This window comes from Tachysurus vachellii, chromosome 9 (assembly GCF_030014155.1).
Source record: "Tachysurus vachellii isolate PV-2020 chromosome 9, HZAU_Pvac_v1, whole genome shotgun sequence".
In the NCBI taxonomy this organism is placed as follows: domain Eukaryota; kingdom Metazoa; phylum Chordata; class Actinopteri; order Siluriformes; family Bagridae; genus Tachysurus; species Tachysurus vachellii.
This window is the reverse complement of record NC_083468.1, coordinates 3,063,729-3,086,764: the sequence shown is the minus strand read 5'-3', so window position 1 is coordinate 3,086,764 and position 23,036 is coordinate 3,063,729. Positions and strand designations below refer to the sequence as shown.

At 42.6% G+C, this 23,036-nt stretch overlaps 1 protein-coding gene across 4 annotated transcripts in view; it reads right to left on the bottom strand.

The window, feature by feature from the left end:
• The window catches only part of wdr59 (WD repeat domain 59), a 24,167-nt gene extending 1,132 nt beyond the window's left edge, over positions 1–23,035 (bottom strand). Inside the window, exons 1-27 of one of the 4 annotated variants that reach the window (XM_060878848.1) lie at positions 22,923–23,035; positions 22,331–22,380; positions 21,135–21,270; positions 20,734–20,819; positions 20,578–20,658; positions 19,369–19,406; positions 19,079–19,167; positions 18,438–18,554; positions 18,267–18,344; positions 16,695–16,851; positions 15,725–15,804; positions 15,499–15,622; positions 14,555–14,661; positions 13,998–14,162; positions 13,775–13,870; positions 12,767–12,911; positions 11,460–11,529; positions 11,225–11,378; positions 8,980–9,033; positions 8,012–8,145; positions 7,826–7,907; positions 7,320–7,432; positions 5,995–6,136; positions 5,516–5,594; positions 2,540–2,663; positions 2,159–2,301; positions 1–980 (exon numbers count right to left, since the gene is read on the bottom strand). The exon at positions 1–980 is cut by the window's left edge and continues 1,132 nt beyond it. In XM_060878848.1, the coding sequence (XP_060734831.1) occupies positions 745–980; positions 2,159–2,301; positions 2,540–2,663; positions 5,516–5,594; positions 5,995–6,136; positions 7,320–7,432; positions 7,826–7,907; positions 8,012–8,145; positions 8,980–9,033; positions 11,225–11,378; positions 11,460–11,529; positions 12,767–12,911; positions 13,775–13,870; positions 13,998–14,162; positions 14,555–14,661; positions 15,499–15,622; positions 15,725–15,804; positions 16,695–16,851; positions 18,267–18,344; positions 18,438–18,554; positions 19,079–19,167; positions 19,369–19,406; positions 20,578–20,658; positions 20,734–20,819; positions 21,135–21,270; positions 22,331–22,380; positions 22,923–22,976 (2,934 nt within the window). In that variant the 5' untranslated portion in view covers positions 22,977–23,035 and the 3' untranslated portion in view covers positions 1–744. Of the gene's footprint in view, positions 981–2,158; positions 2,302–2,539; positions 2,664–5,515; positions 5,595–5,994; positions 6,137–7,305; positions 7,433–7,825; positions 7,908–8,011; positions 8,146–8,979; positions 9,034–11,224; positions 11,379–11,459; positions 11,530–12,766; positions 12,912–13,774; positions 13,871–13,997; positions 14,163–14,554; positions 14,662–15,498; positions 15,623–15,724; positions 15,805–16,694; positions 16,852–18,266; positions 18,345–18,437; positions 18,555–19,078; positions 19,168–19,368; positions 19,407–20,577; positions 20,659–20,733; positions 20,820–21,134; positions 21,271–22,330; positions 22,381–22,922 lie in introns of those variants that run through there. The other 3 variants (XM_060878849.1, XM_060878850.1, XM_060878851.1) reach the window with 3 other exon arrangements.
• Between the last annotated feature and the right edge of the window lies 1 nt (position 23,036).

The window sequence follows — 23,036 nt, the reverse complement described above, 5'->3', positions numbered from 1 at the left end:
AGGGAGAAGAAAGAGGGAGAGCAAGAAAAAGAGGGAGGAGAAAGAAGGAAGGAAGGAAGGAAGAAAGAGAGAAGTGGGAAGAGAGAGGGACAGAGAGAAAGAGAAAGGGAGAGAGAGAGAGTGGAAAGAGAGAGGAGGGTGGGAGAGAGAAAGCGAGGGTGAGAGAGCGAACACAAAAACTGCATGTTCTGCAGGATGGTGCAGTTATTTGAACAAATTTATTTCTTCATTCAGGTATAAACTCTGCAGGTGCTGCAGGTTAACGGTGTAACACGACTCCCTTATACAAGAGCACAGCTTTAATTATTCTCTTCTCAAATGAAAAGAAAGACAAGACCACAACGTACAAAACGACACTTTTCAGCATGAAATCAGCAGCACGTTCGGTCCACCTACACGCCTCGTGTCGACGGACTGTAGAGAAAAACCCTGCAGCGGCTGCGACCGAACCACGACTGCAGGACATGGCACTTCCTGTATCAGGAGCGATTATTACTGAATAAGGCTGGTGTAAACGCTAACTCCTGCGTTCATGGGGTCTCGGTTTCTTGCATACTTCGAAGACGATGATAATAAAAGGTCTGTTCAGAGTGGCACATGAATCCGTTATCTGTACCGGTGCTGTTTAAAAAAAAATATATAACAGTCCAGGATGCGTCGCAGTACCGAGAGGTTCGAGAAGCACCCTGAGACCTCGGCTGCGTCAGTCATCGCTTCCGTCACCGTGTCCGTGTAGGGGAGGCTTCAGAAAGTGCTCTGGAGGAGACAGTGACAGCCGCAGCCTGTAGGACAAACTTCCTGCGAGCGGAACCACTCCATCATGTGGCTGGTGTGGCCTCCGTGGCCGCAGCTCAGGCAGAAGTTGGACGAGCCGCGGACGGCCACGTGGCAGATGGCGCACTGGAAGGTGAAGCGCTTGCACACGGCGCACTGAGTGCCTCGTGCCTGACTCCGACAGTGACAGCAGTACACGCCGAACTCTGGAACACAGAAACACACCATCACTGGCAGCACTGTGTAGAAACCTGGAACATTATTTAGTTATCTGGAGTTTGAGTATCAGAAGTTTGACCTTCGATGATACACGGCATCATTTTTAATATTTTTATATTATTTTTTAACGCTCTTTTTTCTTTTAATATTAACATCTTTCACCAACTTCTTTATGCCAGTTCACTGTTTCCTACATTACCCATGATGCGGTGCTGCCAGCGAGAATTACCCCTCCTTTAACTCACTCACTCATTTTCTACCACTTATCCGAACTACCTCGGGTCACAGGGAGCCTGTGCCTATCTCAGGCGTCATTGGGCATCAAGGCAGGATACACCCTGGACGGAGTGCCAACCCATCACAGGGCACACACACACACTCTCATTCACTCACGCAATCACACACTAGGGACAATTTTCCAGAGATGCCAATCAACCTACCATGCATGTCTTTGGACGGGGGGAGGAAACCGGAGTACCCGGAGGAAACCCCCGAGGCACGTGGAGAACATGCAAACTCCACACACACAAGGTGGAGGTGGGAATCGAACCCCCAACCCTGGAGGTGTGAGGCGAACGTGCTAACCACTAAGCCACCGTGCCCCACCCCCCTCCTTTCATCTCCATCTAAATAAAGCGCTGCTTTAATCCTTCACCCTGTCCTTTTAGTTCTCTCACCTCTCTCTCAAGCCTTTTAACTTTTAACTTGCGTACGGTTGAATTCTGGGACTTTGGGTCTGGTGTTTGTGCCAAAATGTCACCTTTACAATTTTTCCTGGATTTCTTAAAAAAAATAAAATAAAAAAAACCTGTAAATTGTGATAATGTGAGCGAGTGAGAAAAGCAACTCCTGCTCCTTTGTTGCAAACGACAAAACCTGATCAATGGCTAGAGATCATAGTTATTTGAATTATTTTATTTTTAATTAAACACCGTCGTAAGTCTTTCTTCTATAACGGTGTCCTCCTGTGACACACCAGCGCTAACTTCTTCGCCCAGGAATCGCTAAACGCATCAGAAATATTGAATTAAAAACGGATTAAATGCGTTTCCTTAAAAGACAAAAATCCACCGTCTGCATTCGGAGACTTGAAAATGATTTCGCTCGGCTGTTATTTAGTGAAATATCTGAAACATCCACATTGTTGTCAGAAACACGAGCGTACCGATGCCCTTGTGTGGCTCCGGAGGGCAGGAAACAAACTTCAGCACTTCTGCCCTCTTTTCCTTCAACCCCCAGCGGTACAGAATCTCTCCGTAACACTTCTTGAAGTCGTCGTACTGTAAGGTGTTCGCCGGGTCTAATAATCTGAACGACAACGAACCAAAACTTTAGTAAAGATGAGAAATCTCATCATTTATAGATCTTACGTACAGATGTGTGTAGCGTGTAAATAACACACGCACAAAGAGGAACTGATTTTTTTAACTGAGTACATAATAAATGTAATAATTTCAACTGTAATTAAACAGACGGCACAGAATCTGAGAGCATCACAGAAAATAAATAAATGTGTATAATCAGTAAACAGTAGCAGACGGAAAACCTTTTGTTCATGTCGTGCTGCTCTTTCTCTCGTTCCCGGGGGTCCGTGTAGGCCTGGTTAGCGTAGCGACCCTCGTCAGGAGACGACTCTCCCCACGGTAGAGCTTGTTCTGCGTCACGTCCGGCTGAAGGAAATAAAAATGGCGTCGAAAAAAGCTGTACAGACGTCGAACGATTCAATGATCCGATTCGTTCAGCTGAAATTTGACACACTGATCTCGATTCCGTTCACTATCGGGATGAACGGGACAGTTGGACTGGTTTACCTCCTGTTTTAAACACTAAATCTAGTCTAGTTGAAGTAAATCACAAGAATGAACTCGCTTCTATCTTAAACTAGGGGAAGTCGTGGCCTAATGGTGAGAGAGTTTGACTCCTAACCCTAAGGTTGTGGGTTCGAGTCCCGGGCCGGCAATACCACGACTGAGGTGCCCTTGAGCAAGGCACCGAACCCCCCCAACTTCTCCCCGGGGCACCGCAGCATAAATGGCTGCCCACTGCTCCGTGTGTGTGTTCACGGTGTGTGTGTGTTCACTGCTGTGTGTGTGTACTTTGGATGGGTTAAATACAGAGAACAAATTCTGAGTATGTGTCACCGTACTTAGCCGTAAGTCACGTCACTAAACTAAACGTGAGAGTCATGATATGAAACCAGGACTGGGATCTCCAGCCAGGATTTATAAACAGTGTAAGAATTTGGGGGAAAAAATTAAATAATGGGGAAAAATAAATGATCCTAGTTCCGGTCCTGACAGATTTTCCACACATTGAAACATTATTCCTGTCCATGTAGCTTTATAGATATGAAAATCAATAACCTTGTTTTATACGTAACAAATGCCGAAAGTGTCTTGAAGGATCACACGCGCACATGCACACACGCGCTCTCACACACACACACGCACACACACGCACATGCACACACACACACACACTCACCCTCACCCTCACACACTCACCCTCACACACTCACCCTCATAGACACACACGCACTCATAGACACACACGCACTCATAGACACACACGCACTCATAGACACACACGCACTCATAGACACACACGCACTCATAGACACACACGCACTCATAGACACACACGCACTCATAGACGCACACGCACTCATAGACGCACACGCACTCATAGACACACGCACTCATAGACACACACGCACTCAGACACACACGCACTCAGACACACACGCACTCAGACACACACGCACTCAGACACACACGCACTCAGACACACACGCACTCAGACACACACGCACTCAGACACACCCTCAGACACACACACTTATAGACACACACACTCATAGACACACACACTCATAGACACACACACTCATAGACACACACACTCATAGACACACACACTCATAGACACACACACTCATAGACACACACACTCATAGACACACACGCACACTCAGACACACACGCACTCAGACACACACATACACACACACTCACCCTCAGACACACACACTTATAGACACACACACTTATAGACACACACACTCATAGACACACACACTCATAGACACACACACTCATAGACACACACACACTCATAGACACACACGCACTCATAGACACACACGCACACTCAGACACACACGCACTCAGACACACACATACACACACACTCACCCTCAGACACACACACTTATAGACACACACACTTATAGACACACACACTCATAGACACACACACTCATAGACACACACACTCATAGACACACACACACTCATAGACACACACACACTCATAGACACACACGCACTCAGACACACACGCACTCAGACACACACGCACTCAGACACACACGCACTCAGACACACACGCACTCAGACACACACGCACTCAGACACACACGCACTCAGACACACACGCACTCAGACACACACGCACTCAGACACACACGCACTCAGACACACACGCACTCAGACACACACGCACTCAGACACACACGCACTCAGACACACACGCACTCAGACACACACGCACTCAGACACACACGCACTCAGACACACACGCACTCAGACACACACGCACTCAGGACACACCACGCACTCAAGGACACACACGCACTCCGACACACACCACTCAGAAACACACGCACCAACCAACACACGCCCTCAGACACACATCGCACTCAGAACAACAACACACCGCACTCAGACAAACACACGCACAACAAACACACACGCACTCAGACACACACTCACTCAGACACACACCACTCAGACACACACACACTCAACACACAAAACGCACTCAGACACACACGCACCAGTACCACACGCACATCAGACACACGCACTCAGACCACACCACTCAGACACACACGCACTCTACACACACGCACTCTACACACACGCACTCTACACACACGCACTCTACACACACGCACTCTACACACACGCACTCCACACACACACACACTTATAGACACACACACTCATAGACACACACGCACACTCAGACACACACGCACTCAGACACACACGCACTCAGACACACACATCCTACACACACCACCCTCAGACACACACACTTATAGACACATCACACACAATGACACACACGCACTCAGACACACACGCACTCAGACACACACGCACTCAGACACACACGCACACACACACTCACAGACACACACACTCATAGACACACACGCACTCAGACATACACATACACACACACACATACACACACACACACACACACATACAAACACACACACACATACAAACACACACACACATACAAACACACACACACATACAAACACACACACACATACATACAAACACACACACACATACAAACACACACACACATACAAACACACACACACATACAAACACACACACACACACACACACACACCCCTGAGAGAGATGAACTGCGCTGCCAAAATACAGAGCCGGAGCTGAAAGATCAGCAGGATGAGGTGACATTAGGAATTACTCACCCATGTTCCATGGAGCGCTGATGGAGTCAGAGGTACTGGAGCAGGAACCAGACGTGACCGAGCTGGAAGTGAAGCTGGGCTGAAAAAGAAAGAAGAAGAAGAAAAGAAAAAAAAAAGATAAAAGCTGTGAGTCGTTTATTTAATCACGTGCTAAAGGTCAATGTTGTCAAAAACTAGTTTCTGAAACATCAACCTTGTATAATCTATAAAAATACGTTAAATAATGTTCTACTGCATAGTTGGGACTAATAAAAATAATCTTATAATAATCTTAGTAATATTATTCGAATTATCAAACTTTTCACTGACAAAAAGATACCTGAAGGTAGCCCCACCCCTGAATTTTTTTATGCAGAGACACAGAACGTCTGATGTAATGTGATTTTTGGTAATAAATCAGAATCAGAATCATTCTAAAGGAAAACAGGAAACTAGAAGGCTTTATTATGTAAGAGTGTGTTAGAGAAGAGAGGACTGACGTAGCGTGAGTGGTGGAGGGTGAAGCCTGAGCTGCGTGGGCCGAACAGTGTGAAATAGTCCTGAGGGATCCCCTGCCCCCTGAACACACTGCACAACATGGCCAGGGTCTGAACATCGCTCATCTGACTGTAGTGTTCAAGCCTGCGGAGAGAAAGAGAGCAAACACTCAGGATCTGGAGCATCTTTTTTTTCCCCCCACAGTCATGGCTTTAAAGTGTTCATTATAAAATCAAGTACATTTTTAGCTCGAGTTTAATTCAGCAAAACTCAAGGAAAACTATTTCAGACATATGACCTTTTTATGACCTGACTTTGGCCCTGTTTGGATCAATTCCTAAATCCGTTCGGTTTCTCGGACGTCTCTGTTTAAATACGTGAGAAATTGTAGTAAAGGCGACAGGACGGACGCGCAGACGTTCGGAAAAAAACCTAATGCCTAGGTTTAGAAACTACTCAAGGAATTAAGCTACAGTTACTTGTTTATTTTAAAAGCAAGTCAAAAGAGTCTCAAAAGCTTTGGCCACACTCAAGTTCCTGAACCGCCAGGAGGACAAAAACGCTTCGAAAGGTTAAAAAAAAAAAAAAAAAAAAAAAAAAAACACCTTCAGAAACGTGTCAAGTGACTTCAAGCTTTGCGAGTACAAGAAAAAAAGCAGCTTCAGCACGAAGCTACAGCAAAGGTTAAACAACCTCCTCATCAATCCAGTACATCTGACTTATATCATCTCAATTACTGGTGAAAATAAAATCTGGAATAATAAAAAAAATAATAACTAGACTGAGGGCACGGTGGCTTAGTGGTTAGCACGTTCGCCTCACACCTCCAGGGTTGGGGGTTCGATTCCACCTTGTGTGTGTGGAGTTTGCATGTTCTCCCCGTGCCTCGGGGGTTTCCTCCGGGTACTCCTGTTTCCTCCCCCGGTCCAAAGACATACATGGTAGGTTGACTGGCATCTCTGGAAAATTGTCCGTAGTGTGTGATTGCGTGAGTGAATGAGAGTGTGTGTGTGTGTGCCCTGCGATGGGTTGGCACTCCGTCCAGGGTGTATCCTGCCTTGATGCCCGATGACGCCTGAGATAGGCACAGGCTCCCCGTGACCCGAGGTAGTTCGGATAAGCGGTAGAAGATGAGTGCGTGAGTGATAATAACTAGACAGAGTTAATAACTATTTGACACACTGATCTCAATTCTATTCACTATCGGGATCGACGGGACAGTCGGACTGGTTTAACTCCTGTTAAAGGATAGTTAGTTAGCCGATACGAGCTAGTAGTGGTTGCTATGGTTACAGAAATCCACGAATACTAACAGTGTAAAACTCACAAAGTCTCCAGCAGCTGTCGTCCGAACGGGTGTCGAGCCCAAGGAGTGTCGGCGTCGGGATCGGAGTCAGGGTACAGGTCGAGACAGGTCGCTGCAGACGCCAAAGCCCAAACCTGTAACACAGGAGTTCATCATCACGCTGTCATGTTCATCATGACGCCATAAATCTTCACCTTTCACTGAAAATAAATGGTCTCTGGTTGTTTGTCGCTGTGTGTGAGAACATAGCATTAGTCTCTTACGCTGTTAGAAAGCACTGGCACTGGAGACTCCTTCCAAAAATGTTATCTAAAGTCCTTGTAGCTCGCTTTAAAAAAAAAAAAAACTCAACAGCTTCACTCTTTTTATTCGGTTTATATACGGCGTTTGTCGCGCCACTCTGTTACCATAGAAACAGTAACGCATTCCAACGAGAAATAGAAAAATAACAGGACGCCGTTCTGACCAATCCGATTCGAGCGTTCAACAAACAGCGATTTGGTATAAAGTGAATTAAACAGCGAGACCTTCGCTAAATCTCTGCGTCCGACTGTCAGAGCCGCGGCCGCGTTCTTCTGACACGTGTCTCGTATGTCGTTCATGTTTAATCTGAAGAAAGAAGGGGGGGGGGGGGGTGTCATTAAAACACCAAAACAAGCTGTAATACGAATAGCGTAATGATGTAATAATATTCTGAAATCTAAGATACTCACACGTAGGTTTCTCCGAGTGCTTTGTGAATAGGAAGGAGACAGGAAATGTCCTGAATGATCACTTTACCAGCCAGTTTGATGGTTTTATTGTTGTAGTCGCTTCCTTCTCTCTTCCCTTTCCAGCGACGTGATTTCTGAGGCACGAATCATCAAAACACAACAATCACCTGCATGACTAATCACTTCACTCGAATACTAAAGACGTGATAAGGATTTATGTATATTTTACATTTTTTGCTTCACTCAATCAAGAGAAATTATTATTATTAATTTTTTTTTTTTTTTTAAAAAAACTCTCCACATTAAAAAAAGCAGGAATTATGTATAATGAAGGCTATAAATAAATTCCTCAGAAGACGACGAGCTGTACTGTTGCATCTTTCTGGACAGCTTTGTTAAGTGTTAAAAGGAAAAAAAAAAAAGTTAAATTAATGTTAAAAATTAGAGACTGACCTCTAAAGCTTTGTTGGTAAAAATCTAAATTATATCCGAGTGCAAAAGTTTGATGAATTAGGCACAAAAAAAAAAAAAAAAAGGTACGACGCTAGAAAATACGGACCGTGACGTGTTCTTTGGAAAAGAGCACGCTGATTTTATTTATTTATATAACGATTGTAGCACACACTGATTTTTTTATGTTACTTATGTTAAATGAAGAACATCTATAAACTGCTGCACCTAATCCTGGACCTGTCCTTATTCATTTTATCTACAAGGGTACACAAACTTTTGCACTCCTAGTTATTAAGTCTGTTAGTTATTAACGGATCTGTGTGACAAATCCGAGATGATTATGGAGCTGCAAAATTACACGAGTAGCAAAGAAAGGATAGAAAGCGTAACTAAAACTGCTGGAAGTCTCTGATTGAAGTCTTTGCTCTTCTTTCATTGGAACAAAAAAAGAAAAAAGAAAAAGAAGGAATATATGGCAGGATGGAGAGAGGGAAAGAAGGGAGGGAGATCTGTACCGGACAGTCGGCAATAGTCTGCACAGACCAGCGGCGATGGACAGACAGAGGCTTCTGATTGGTGTTTGGGATAAAAACAGACCACGGCAACATGTGTAAAGGGGGAGAGGGGGGGTGACATCCATCACAACACAAAAGGAATAAAAAAAAAATAAAGAAAGAAAGAAAGAAAGAAAAGAAGGATACAGTACAGAAACAATGAGTGAACACACAACACAGCTAGCAAAACAAGACATAACTGATGAACTAGCACATAAACGACAAACTCTGTCCACTTTATCAGGAAATATTAGCAATATGATAGGAATATATTATGCTAATATAGTTATACAGTGATCCCTCGTTTATCGCGGTTAATGGGGACCGGAACCCCTCGCGATAGGTGAAAATCCGCGAAGTAAGAGTGACCCCCCCTCTAGGAATTTCCGTACATGTGTGTGTGGGTACCAGAATGTTTAAAATCTGTATATTTATACTTTATATATATATATATATATATTTTACTTAAATCTTTTTAATTATAAAACCTTAGTTTGACCTTTCCAATTATGGTCATAATCTTCCTCTTCCTCTTGGGCTCACTAGTGGAATATTTTGCAAGCGCATGGCGCTTATGAGGCATTGTAAGGGCTTAACGAAAACACAATACGCGAGACACAGTTGACAGCGTGAACGAGAGCGGCGAGATACAGTACAACAAGCGAAGAAGCTGGGAGAGGATGCGATGATGCGCAGCCAATCAGGTCAGATCTCGCGCCGGGAGCCAATCAGGTGCCTTGTCTGAGTGCCCGTGGGTTTGTACAAATCCTCTGAGTGAGTTTCTCTCTTTGTCTGGCATCCTGGGAAACCGTTGTTAATTTTATTTTTAGATGAATAATCTTTAAAAAAATCACTGATGCACTGAGGCCGCGAAACTTGAACCGCAAAGTGGGGAGGGATTACTGTAGTTATACTTATCTAATCAGCCAATCACGTGGCAGCGGTGGAGTGTATAAAATAATGCAGATACTAATCACGAGCTTCAGGTTATGTTTCAGTCAAACATCAGAACGAGGGAAAAGTGTGAGCTCAGTCACTTTAACCATGGCATGGTTGTCGATGACAGATTGGAGTATTTCAGAAATTACGAATGTCCTTGGATTTCACACACGTGTGTCTCTAGAGACGATACAGAATCATAATCTTGGTTTGAGTTCCCAGAAAAGATTTAATCGCTCTTTACAACCGTAGCGAGCAGAAAAGCATCTCCGCATGCACAACACGTCGTACGCGTCCGGTTCTAGTCCCGTCGTGGGCACAGACTCATCCGGACAAACTGTTAGAACGCCAGGAAGCTTCACTGTTCTGTCCAGTTCTGAAGTTTGATGTGAATATTTCCTGAATCTATTTCTGTATGATTTTCTGCGTTGTGTCGCTGCCACGTGATTGGCTGATTAGATAACTGTATAAACGAGCCTGTTCCTAATAAAGTGGACAGTGAAAAAGTGTGTCGCTTACTAACTTAACCTCATCTCTATCCTGGGGGTGTTTATTATTAAGAATATCTGACAAGAGCATCTGAAGAGCAGGATTAATTAGAAATGATTGATGGGAGTGTGGGGGGTGGGGCACGGTGGCTTAGTGGTTAGCACGTTCGCCTCACACCTCCAGGGTTGGGGGTTCGATTCCCGCCTCCGCCTTGTGTGTGTGGAGTTTGCATGTTCTCCCCGTGCCACGGGGGTTTCCTCCGGGTACTCCGGTTTCCTCCCCCGGTCCAAAGACATGCATGGTAGGTTGATTGGCATCTCTGGAAAATTGTCCGTAGTGTGTGATTGTGTGAGTGAATGAATGAGTGTGTGTGTGTGTGCCCTGTGATGGGTTGGCACTCCGTCCAGGGTGTATCCTGTCTTGACGCCCGATGACGCCTGACATAGGCACAGGCTCCCCGTGACCCGAGGTAGTTCGGATAAGTGAGTGAGAGTGATGGGAGTGTCTGATAGAGAGCTCGGTAAAGGTCACTCGGATTCTTGGTGAGATATTCCAATGGCTGCAATGGCATCATCCTCACTCACACACACACACACACACACACACACAAGTGTGACACAGATGATGTTGAAAACCATTGTATCGGTCTCCTCACCGGTCCGTCTGATACGTGTCCCTCGGATGCCCCGTTGCCAGATATTCTCAATAATAAATCCTCACTGATATTCCTTACAGCTTATCCCTCATCGTAATTGAACCCTGACGTATCTACGCTTACCCGTTCCTTATAGTAGAAAGAGGAGATGGACACTTGTTCTTTATCGGTGCGTGTCGGACTCCCGCTGTACAGCCTCAGCGTGGATTGCGACTCGCTGCGCATTTTCATCGGCGTCATAAGGCCACTGTGGTACGCAGACAGCGCCGAGAGTGATCTGAAACACACACGCATGTAGTCGTTATACTACAACCTTAACGTTAACGTACTGAATATTGCAGGTGTACTGACGGTGTACCTGGGCGTAGGTTCTGTAGGAGGGACGGTGCGATGCATGGACATGGGCCGAGTGAAATAAACCAGAGAGCCTGCAAGAGGAAAAAAAGGTTTATTTATGAGGAAATCATTATACTGCAGCGATGGTCAGAATCTCTCAAATCTGATTGGTCAGCAAGTGTTTATTTATTTACTAGGTCAAATCACAGGTTTAGAGCGACAGTTTCTATAGTAACAGCTTATGAACACAGTAGAGTTTGAAGGGAAATAGAGTAATTGTTGATATTGTGAAGTTTATTTATGTTTATTTATGGAAGGAGTCTCCAGTTTTTTTGTGTGTGTTTTTTTGTTTACATAAAATATAAAATAAAGGAAATTCTGATGAGGGGAAAGAGTGCATATAGATGCTATAACATATCGTCGCTGTCAGGCGGAATCCTCGTATGTCCAAAACCGTTATTTTTCAGGAAATTAAAAAAACGCCGTACCTTATCTGCAGTGCACAGGGTTTAGACCGCGTTGCAGTGGATTGTCTTGCGCTAAATTCCTGTCCTCAGACGAGCACCAGAACTAGCGGGGGTCAAGATTTTTTTTCTTTGAGCCCATTGTTTTGAAGACATTTACCTCAGAAGACGTGTTGATTCGTTGCGACTCTTCTTGAGGAGAAATATGCCGTGAAGCTCTCCCGCGGAGTGAGGAAGAGGTGGACAGTTGAAGTGTCCAATGGAGTTATGAGATTTGCGCTCAAGCTATTTTCAAGACTTTAGATTGGTTAATAACTTGTAAAAATAACAGACCCACGTGGGGACTGACCAATAGCATCGATATGTGAAAAAATATGAAATTGACAAAATTTGGACATACGAGGTTTCCGCTCGACAGCGACGATATGCAAATGAAAGGAATTAATTAATCAGATTAACGATGGTATCAGTGGTTCGGCTTATTATCTGCTGATTATTTTACTCTAACAGCAATTCAAGGGTTTTTTCTCTCCGAGATTGTACATTTTCAGTCTCATGTGCAGTATCTGTGTACTGATGTGTACATACTGTGTGTACAAGAAAAAAAAACATTTCATACATGAATGCATAATAAACTACATACATTATTAAACCACACTACATAAAAAAATCATTTATGGATCATTAAGTTGTTAAGTTGTTGCTTAGTGCACAGCATTGTTATCTAAACTGGAGCTGGGACAGAAGATCGGATACTAGAGCTGAAGATTTGCAACACGATCGAAAGCAGAAACCAGAAAAAGCTCAGATAACTCAGATGATTAGGTAAAGAGAGAAAGAGAAGATTGAAGGAAAGCAGGCTCACCTGTGCCGCAGAAGCGAGCACCTGAGGTACGTGGGAAAGGGATGTTGGCGTCTTGGTAAGAGCCGTAGGTGTTGGTGACACGAGGGAAAGCAGGAAGAGCGGGACTCACAGAGTTACTGAACACATGGGGATTAGTTCCGTCCTCCTGCAGTGAACAGACAGGTCATGTAAACCGCATCGGTGGCTAGAGACTAATGTAACATAATGTACATACCAGCAAACTCACAAGAGGTGAAAAAGGTGACAAGGTTTGAAATAAAATCCCCCCCCCCCGGAAGAAAAATTGAGAACTTAAAATGAAGCACTCTGACAAGAGCATAAAGGGAAAAGATAACATTTGCTTCAAGTGAAAAAAAGCACTTTTATTAATCCTATTTTTACCAAAATTTCTTGGAAATAATTTTTCTCTGTACAATTTTAGTGCCTTGGAACCTTAATAATAACCTTGGAACGTTTTTTGGCCACCACAAGCCTTTCAAGTGCCCGTTTTCGGTGTTTAGCGATGTGTCTCTTTATTGCTTTTTCTTCGTCCTCTGCGGCTTGAAGTGAGGGACGAAATAGGTGATTGTCTTATCTTGCTTCTGAATGCTGATTGGTCAAAAGACGCGAGGATGATTGAGACGTGAGGCGTCATCTGATTACTAGTGCTTCACACTCCGGTCCAGTTGGTGGCGGTGAATGCACCAAAAGTTGGTTTGCCATCCGCCATAAAAAGTCATTAGAAGTAGAGACGCGAGGCATCAGCTTGATAGATGGTATACTTACGCTGCGTCCAAAACCGCCACCTAAGCACTACTTCGCCTAATTATTGGATGGAAGTAAGTGGTTTCGGACGCAGCTGAAAGAAGCCCCCCCCCAAACTAAAAACTCTTCGGATCTACACGATTCACACAAATGACATATTTTGATTAAAAACGGCGAATTTCGCCGAAAAGCGACTAGTTTGCAGGTATGAATGTAACGCACAGTAAAAAGTGCTGTGTAGGTATCTGGAGTTGTGGCACTAACCGCGTCGGATTCGAGGCAGGACACCAGCTGCCTCACGCACGGCTCCAGGCAGTTCTGGTTCCTCTTCACCTTCTGAAGCGACGTGTCTGTCAAGATCTAAAAACAAAACAAGAGATGACAAAATACAGCATGAAAACTCTGTACTGTAGGTTTTCATCCCTAACGATGACGGCAGCATCCGTTAAAGAACCGCGGTGCTGTGAAGCAGCTAATCCTTTCTTACCTTCTGTATCTTTGTCTTCATGGAGGACGAGATGGTTGTTGGGGGAACGAACTGGAAAGACGGTGCAGCGTTGTTTGGATACTGAGCAGGGAATTTCACCACCAGCCTGACCTGATTCGCTCCGCAGTGGGCCGAGACGAAGCAGGTGTGGTTCACGGCGTCCATCTACACACACACACACACACACACACACACACACACACAATTAAACCAAATAAAACAATTTAAATATTTGTTTGTACAGGTATAATAACGTTTATCCGTAGGTGGGACTACTAGGATTATATCAAATACGGTCTTCACTCGTGTATTTGCATAAACCGCTCTCAATTTTGTCACATCGCAGGACACGCCCACATCTTATTGTAAAGCTCGCCGTCACTCGTGTTGCAGACACTGTGAAAATCACTGATTGCTTTGTTGCTGTATGTTTATAAACATGCACGAATATGCAAATGAGAAACTTCGCCCAAGAATGTGTGTTAAATTTTCAAGCTAATGTTTGTTTCTGTTCATCATTAAAAAACAAAATAGAAACCATGTCCATGTCTCCTGACCTCCACGTTGACGTTGCGGATCTGCAGGTTGACCAGTGAGAACTCCTGCTGCAGGGTCTGAGCGAGACCGGCGTTGTCCTGCCTGCCGCTAGACGCCTCAAACTGACCTACACACAAAACAGGCTGGTGTTATGTTCCTCTTTAATGACAATTCTATCCTAATCGCTATCCATTTATAGTTACGTTAAATGTAACTGGGGGGGCATGGTGGCTTAGTGGTTAGCACGTTCGCCTCACACCTCCAGGGTTGGGGGTTCGATTCCCGCCTCCGCCTTGTGTGTGTGAAGTTTGCATGTTCTCCCCGTGCCTCGGGGGTTTCCTCCGGGTACTCCTGTTTCCTCCCCCGGTCCAAAGACATGCATGGTAGGTTGATTGGCATCTCTGGAAAAATTGTCCATAGTGTGTGAGTGCGTGAGTGAATGAGTGTGTGTGTGTGTGCCCTGCGATGGGTTGGCACTCCGTCCAGGGTGTATCCTGCCTTGATGCCCGATGACGCCTGAGATAGGCACAGGCTCCCCGTGACCCGAGGTAGTTCGGATAAACGGTAGAAAATGAATGAATGAATGAATGTAACTAACATCAAACTTACTATAAACTGCAAAGAAAACAATTACCAGTAAAGTGACAGTTTTACATCTGATTGTTACAAAGCACTAACACTGGAGTCTCCTTCCATAAACTCTAAACATCTTACAGAAAACGTATCGATAATTACACGTTTTCAGTACATGTGAATGAGCTGTGATCTAACAATTCAAGCACATTAATAAACCCTGTGATGTACCTCTGTTAGCGCAAATTAATCAACCGTCCAATCAGAATCGAGAAATACACCAGCACTTGTATCCGTTACGCTGATGATTAGGACCGACTGCGTGTTGATTAGACGTCTGATACAGAACGTTACGGCGGGTTGTTAAGTCTGGTGTGTTGTGGAATCTCACCCTGTAGGTCGACGGACGTTAGACCGGGGCTCAGAGGAGGTTCCTGGGAGCGGAGTGTCTTCTCAGACTCTGTCGTGAGGGTCATGCCTTCCATCAGGTCCTCCACGAGGTCACTGGCACATAACTACAAAAGACAAAACCAGACTTCAAACGTGCCGCGTTTACGGGTTCCTTTCTTTCACTGTCTGTATCTACTAGATACAGTATGTTCACCCACATTTCTCACCTTCTGTAACTGAGAATCCACCCTCCATATCCGAAGAGTCTGATCTCTGGACCACGTAACCAACTGGCAGTCTTTGGATCCTTCGAAGAAAAAAAAAAGAATCTTAAAAAAACTATTTAAAACACACACTCTTTACTTTGCTTATAGACGACAAGAGTCATGCGCTTATATCCTGCTCTCTGTCTCTATCCAGCTCCGCCCCACACATACATACGTAACCCAGCAACTATTATGGTGGAACCTGCTGGGGCAGCTGACCGAGGGGATATTTTTATCAATAAATGAACACGATGAGTAATACTATGGTAATACAAATGTGTATTTGTAGTACTGTGTGTTGTACCGTGAAAGGTTTAGCTCCGTTTCACGTGGAAGACAACGTTCAACACCTAGAACCCGAGGCAGAGGTAACGGCAGTTATCCGCCATGTCATGTTTCAGTCGCTTTCGGCTAATGTCACACATGCGCAATGAACACTCTCTCCGCCGCATATTGACAAGACACGCCCCTTTATGCTCATTGGCTACACGTTTGTTTTGTTTGTCGGCCCGACTCAGTTTTCTGAAGCATTTCCCAAACATCGTGCACCGCACCTTTAATGTGTGCACCTGTACTGTGTTTAGCTCATCATTACTTTATCCCTTTTTCTCTGAGTTGATCAATATGATGACAGATACTGTGATAAATTATTAATAATATATTCAGGATGATCATAATACCTTTTGTAATATTTATATTTTTTTAATGAACTTACAGAGTTGAAACTAAACGCTGCAGTATTGTTGTAATTGTTCACAAAGAATACTGTAAATCGTAGAAATGTCAAGAAAAGTCAAGAGTCGTGAAGCGTAAAGTCTAATTTCGAAGTTTCTGTTAAATTATATTTAATTTCACCCACAAATGACAAACTGTACATCAAAAACCACCCACAATTTATTTATTTATTTTTTTTTTGTAAAATCTTACACACCTTCTTTCTGAGGCCTCCACTGAAATTCGAGCACCACGTCGTCATGACCTACGAAGGCGTGAACCGGGCTGTTGAGGTCCAGCGTACTCCACAGCAGAAGGCTGTTCTCCCGCCGGAGCTGAGGCACCATCACCGTCACCAGCCCATTGGAAAACGGCTGATCCAGACGACAGAGTAAAAAAAAAATATTTTTTTAAAAAAACGATGCGGCGTAATGAAGCATAACAGTTAAAAAGTCAAAATACCAGATCAAGTCAAATATCTTGAATATAGTAACTAATATTTCTCATTATACAACAGCGTTGATGAATTCTTAAATCTGATTGGTCAGAAGGTCAATTTTCTGGCTTACAGAGCAAATTAAATATCTATCACACACCCCATCGTCATCTCACTTCTTTTACTCTATTACTAATGACACTTAATTCATTCCTTACGTTTAAAGGTGGGGTCTCCGATGTTTGAAAGCCAATGTTGACATTTGAAATCACCAAAACAAACACGCCCCTAACCCAAACGGGTCCCACCCCTGTATTGATAGCTCCGCCCACACATACATACGTAACCCAGGCAACTAATGGAAAGAAATGTGTCTTTATCATAGCTGAAGGGAAGAACAATACGATTGCAGATAAACAAACAAGCAAAAATGACACACAAGCATAATCATGTAAAGGACAAAGACATATATTAGTTCTGTGTAACAAAACAAAACCAACGTTACTCACCTATCGAGAAGGAAAAAAGTGCCTCGGCGTCTTAAGTAAAGTTGGTCACATATTCACAGATTGGAGTTTCCTGAGTCAATAACTCCTGAGCTAAACACTGTTACTACACAAAACACGGTTGTAGCTGCGTCTCTACATTACTACGATAGAAAAGAGGTGTTATTTGTGTAGTAACAGCGTTTAGCTCAGGAGTTATTGACTCGGGAAACAACAATCTGTGAATATGTGACCAACTTCCTGCTCCTTCAGTTCTCTCCAGCGCTGGAAAGCTGATCCTATATTAACACGTCCTACTTCTTACCTTATCGTAAGTCTTTCTTCTCTTTCTTTCTTTGTTTTTATCCTCCATGTCAATGTTAAAACCGCTTTCTGCTAATGTCACACACGCGCACTGAACACTCTCTCCGCCCATATTGACAAGACACGCCCCTTTCTGCTCATTGGCTACACGTTTGTTTTGAATTTTGTTTTTGATTTTTTTATTATTCGGCCCGAAGAATTTCTCAATAATCGGAGACCCTGCCTTTAATGTTCTATAAATAAATTCTAGAAATAAGAAAATTTATCTGACAACATAAGTTTAAATATAAATAAAAAAGAATTAACCAACATTAAAAATATTATATATAGAGCTGTGGGTATTTATTATTATTATTATAATTATTATTAACATTTGTTTTTTGACAACAAATTTTTGAGTGTTTTCTATTGGCAGATAAATTTACTTCTTTTTATAAATTGTTTTTAATTTATATTCATTCATTAAAATTTTATTTAATATTTTTTTCTAAACTTTCAGTAAACACCGGTAACATCATGTAGGTAAACAGACAGACGAACGTACCGTGTATCTGGCCTTCCAAACTGGAACTTGGCAGGACAAAATATTGAGGTATTTTCGAGGTTGTCTGTAGTCCCAGAACTGCACAGATCCATAAAGTTAATGAGAAGTGAGACGCTACACCCGATGAGACGTTTCTGTTTATTATACAAAAGAGATTAGGTTTCTATTCACCCTGACGGAGTTGTCCTGGCTGGAGGTTGCCAGGATGTACTCGTTATCCGGATGCCAGTCCAATCCATGGATCTTGGATAAGTGAGCGGCGACGTATTCGACAGCAGTGTTGGGTTTCTGAAATACAAAAAAAAAAAAAAAAAAACGATAAATAATTAAAAAAGTTCTCACATATAAACGCACCTTGGTCAATTGACGCCGTCGATGAAAGTAGGAGGAGTTTCTCTGGAGGTTGTAGGACGAGTGATGAGAATAACAAATACTGCTGCTTAACACGTCCTAAAGGATTTACGTTAAATGCAAAAATAAACATGTTGTAAATGACTGAGCACAAGTTATATAGAATTTGATGCTAAAAAGTAAAAATAAAGGATGAACGCACAAGAAGTCATTCAGTTTGTGTGACTGGGTCTTAAATCATTTATATAGCACACTACACATACATATATATATATACACACACACACACACACACACACACACACACAGCTTTGTTATAACTGTGCAATAAGCAACACAGTAAAAAGGAAGCGATTTTTATATTTGTTTATTTCTATGTTAAACCCTGAAGATTTAAAGCAGATTATAAAATATAAAAAACAAGAAAAGGAGTAAAACTGAACAGAAATATCCTGACTCACCCGTCTGTCCCAGATCCTGACGTCTCCGTCGTGACTGGAAGCCAAACAGTGCTGATTCTTTCTGTTCCACTTTACCTGAGATGCTCCGGCTGCACGAGCACAAATAAAGACAGAGGAGGACAAGAGATTAGTCTGGGTTTGGTGCACAGCTGGAGTCACACAGCTGGAGTCACACAGCTGGAGTCACACAGCTGGAGTCACACAGCTGGAGTCACACAGCTGGAGTCACACAGCTGGAGTCACACAGCTGGAGTCAGAATAAATCTGAACTATGGAGCGTATAAACTCACCAACTGCTGATAGAGCTCCTGTAGGCTTACGTGTGTCTCTGGAGAGAGAGAGAGAGAGAGACACACACAGACACATACACAGATACACACACAGATACACAGACACACACACAGACAGACACACACACATTATAAGACAAATTCGTAAAGACACACACACAGTTTTTCCCATTTTTAGCAGGAATAATTTAATAAGAACTTTTTAAATGATGTCAAATTTTAAATTAAATATAAAAAAACCCTTTTCCTAATAGTGTTATATCACAGGCCTAGTACTAATGACCTCACTATTCTCTGTTACTATCTCTGTCTATGGCATCTGCATATATAGTGAATATGGAAGAAAACAATAAATAAATAAAAATTACTTTTAAGATACGCAAAAATAATTAGATTAGATAGAAATCTGATTGCATAAGAAATCTAAAATCCAGCAGATTATCTACAAAAAAATATAATCTGTAGTTAAATTCATAAAAAGTGTATTTTGTGTATCGTTCATTTGTGGACAAATTGTTTAAATCCTAAAGCTATTTTATTAAGAAATCTAACAGCCTCGGTATATATTTAATCAGAAATAAACAACACTGCTATGATTTTCAGAATTATTGATATATTAGTGAATATCACAGCTCACACTTTTTGTGCACAGAAGCCAAATATATGGTTATATGGTTCTGTATATTGTCGCTGTCGGGCGGAAACCTCGTATGTCCAAATTTGGTCATTTTCATATTTTTTCACATATCGATGCTATTGGTCAGTCCCCACGTGGGTCTGTTATTTTTACAAGTTATTAACCAATCTAAAGCCTTGAAAATAGCTTGAGCACAAATCTCATAACTCCATTGGACACTTCAACTATCCACCTCTTCCTCACTCCGCGGGAGAGCTTCACGGCATATTTCTCCTCAAGAAGAGTCGCAACGAATCAACACGTCTTCTGAGGTAAATGTCTTCAAAACACTGGGCTCAAAGAAAAAAAAATCTTGACCCCTGCTAGTTCTGGTGCTCGTCTGAGGACAGGAATTTAGCGCAAGACAATCCACTGCAACGCGGACTAAACCCTGTGTACTGCAGATAAGGTACGGCGTTTTTTTAATTTCCTGAAAAATAACGGTTTTGGAGATACGAGGATTCCGCCTGACAGCGACGATATGTGAATGATAACGGTTACGTTTGAATAGTGATGTTTTTTCCCCTCCTCACCTTGTGTCCCATATGTAGATGTAGGTATCTACAGAACTTGTGACGAGAATTTCTGGTTCAAACCACGACCAATCCAAATCACTGTCAGTAAGAAAAAAGTCAGTAAGATGTATTAAATATTTCACCAGAATGAACAAGGAGGTTTCGTCACATTACCTTATAACTCGTGTGTGGCCTTGCAGGGACGTGTGAGACTCTCCACATCCATCACGCCATACATACAGATCCACACGCTGATTACTCTGTACACACACACACACACACATCACAAATCAAACACATCACACACACCAACAGTGTAAACGTCAACATTTAGAATCGACCTGAAACACATCATGTGTGAGGTAAAACACCTCAGGATATGTTCTTATAGAAAAACAATAACAACAGGGTGATGTGATGTAGCCTGATTCACGGTTTCTCCCAAAAGTTGATTATTTTCCTGTAACAGCTCATCCAAAGTGTTTAATCATCTTATTCATTGCTTTACATGATTATGTGATGGATGGTGATTTTAACCTAATAAACCTGCTCAGGACTGACAGATTTTCACTTACTGATGCTGCGAACAGGTGAGCTTCGCTCTTGTGCGGGTTCCACTGCACCGTGCCGACATCCCACTTACTCTGACGACCTATTTTCCGAGGAGCGTCCGAAGGTGCCTCCAGGTTCACGACGTACAAAAAGCGCCTCCTAAAATAAGCATTAAACAAATTATTCTTCACATCTGTGTTTTTAGTTTCATACTAATTAATATATCTAGTATTGAGTTTTAGGTTTACTGCATAAATAAATTAGTATTTTTACACACACACGTACAAACAGACGCATATACAAACAGACACACACAGACACAGACAGACATACAGACACACACACAGACAGACACAGACACACAGACAGACACACAGACAGACACACACACAGACACACACACAGACACACACACAGACACACACACACACACAGACAGACACACACAGACAGACACACAGACAGACACACAGACAGACACACAGACAGACACACACACACAGACACACAAACACACAGACAGACACACACAGACACACAGACAGACACACACACAGACAGACACAGACAGACATACAGACACACACATACAGACACACACAGACACACACAGACAGACACACACAGGCATACAGACAGACACACACAGACATACAGACACAGACAGACACAGACAGACACAGACATACAGACACACAGACAGACACACACAGACAGACACACAGACACAGACACACAGACACAGACACACAGACACAGACAGACACACAGACACAGACACACACACACAGACAGACACACACACACAGACAGACACCCACACAGACAGACACCCACACAGACAGACACCCACACAGACAGACATACAGACACACACAGACACACACACAGAGTTTTAGGTTTACAGCATAAATAAATTAGAATTTAAAACTTAACTTATATTTAAATGTTCAAACAATAATTAATTGCGTAAATCACACATTTCCGAGCTGTAATTTTAGTTCTGATGTGTTCGGTTTCAAGAGAGAACAGAAATGGAGTCTGTCTAAATGTTTCTGCAAAAAACACAAATCATTTTAGTACTCTATGGAAAAAGGAGGTGAAATAGGATCTGAAACTTAAAGAGGAAGATGTGGAAAGGACATGGTGTAGTTCACACTACATGGACAAGTATTTTACATGACCGTGTGATCACACACAGAGGCAGGGATTTACACACCCAGATAGAACAGCATGGTGCCCTAGACAGTCCACTGACATCGCAGTAGCCTGGAAAACACAAACAATTAGAAATCAAACTGCACAAAAAACAACACACGTAAGCAGCAGGACACATCAGATATTATAGTTATTATTTATTCTAGTTATTATTTAGTATACTTATTATATTTATTATGGATAGTATAGTTATTATAGTTATTATGGATATTATAGTTATTAATTATTATAGTTATTATTAGTTATTATAGATATTATTGTTATTATTCATTATGGTCATTATGGTTATTTTTTTTATTATAGTTAGTATAGTTATTATTTATTATAGTTATTATTTATTACACTACTACAAATTCATGCAAAACCATCAAAGCTGTTCAAACCTGGTTAAAAACTAAATAAATAAATGAATAAACAAAGGTCAGTTTCTCTATCATCAGCTTCACTCAGCTCAGTGAATAAAGGACATGTTCTGGATGTTCTGGATGTTCTGGATCAACTTTACTGCACAGTTCGAGCGTCAATCATCAACCTGAGGTGTAAATAAGACGATAAACAGAGTGTTAAAAGCCTTACAGGTACAATATCTTTACCTGAGCGTCTCTAAACTCCACCACCACATTCTCACTGCTCCACCGGGCCGCCATGTTTCTCCCACTACTAAAACATCAACAAATGACGTCATCGGTTCTCGCGGGATGTTGTGG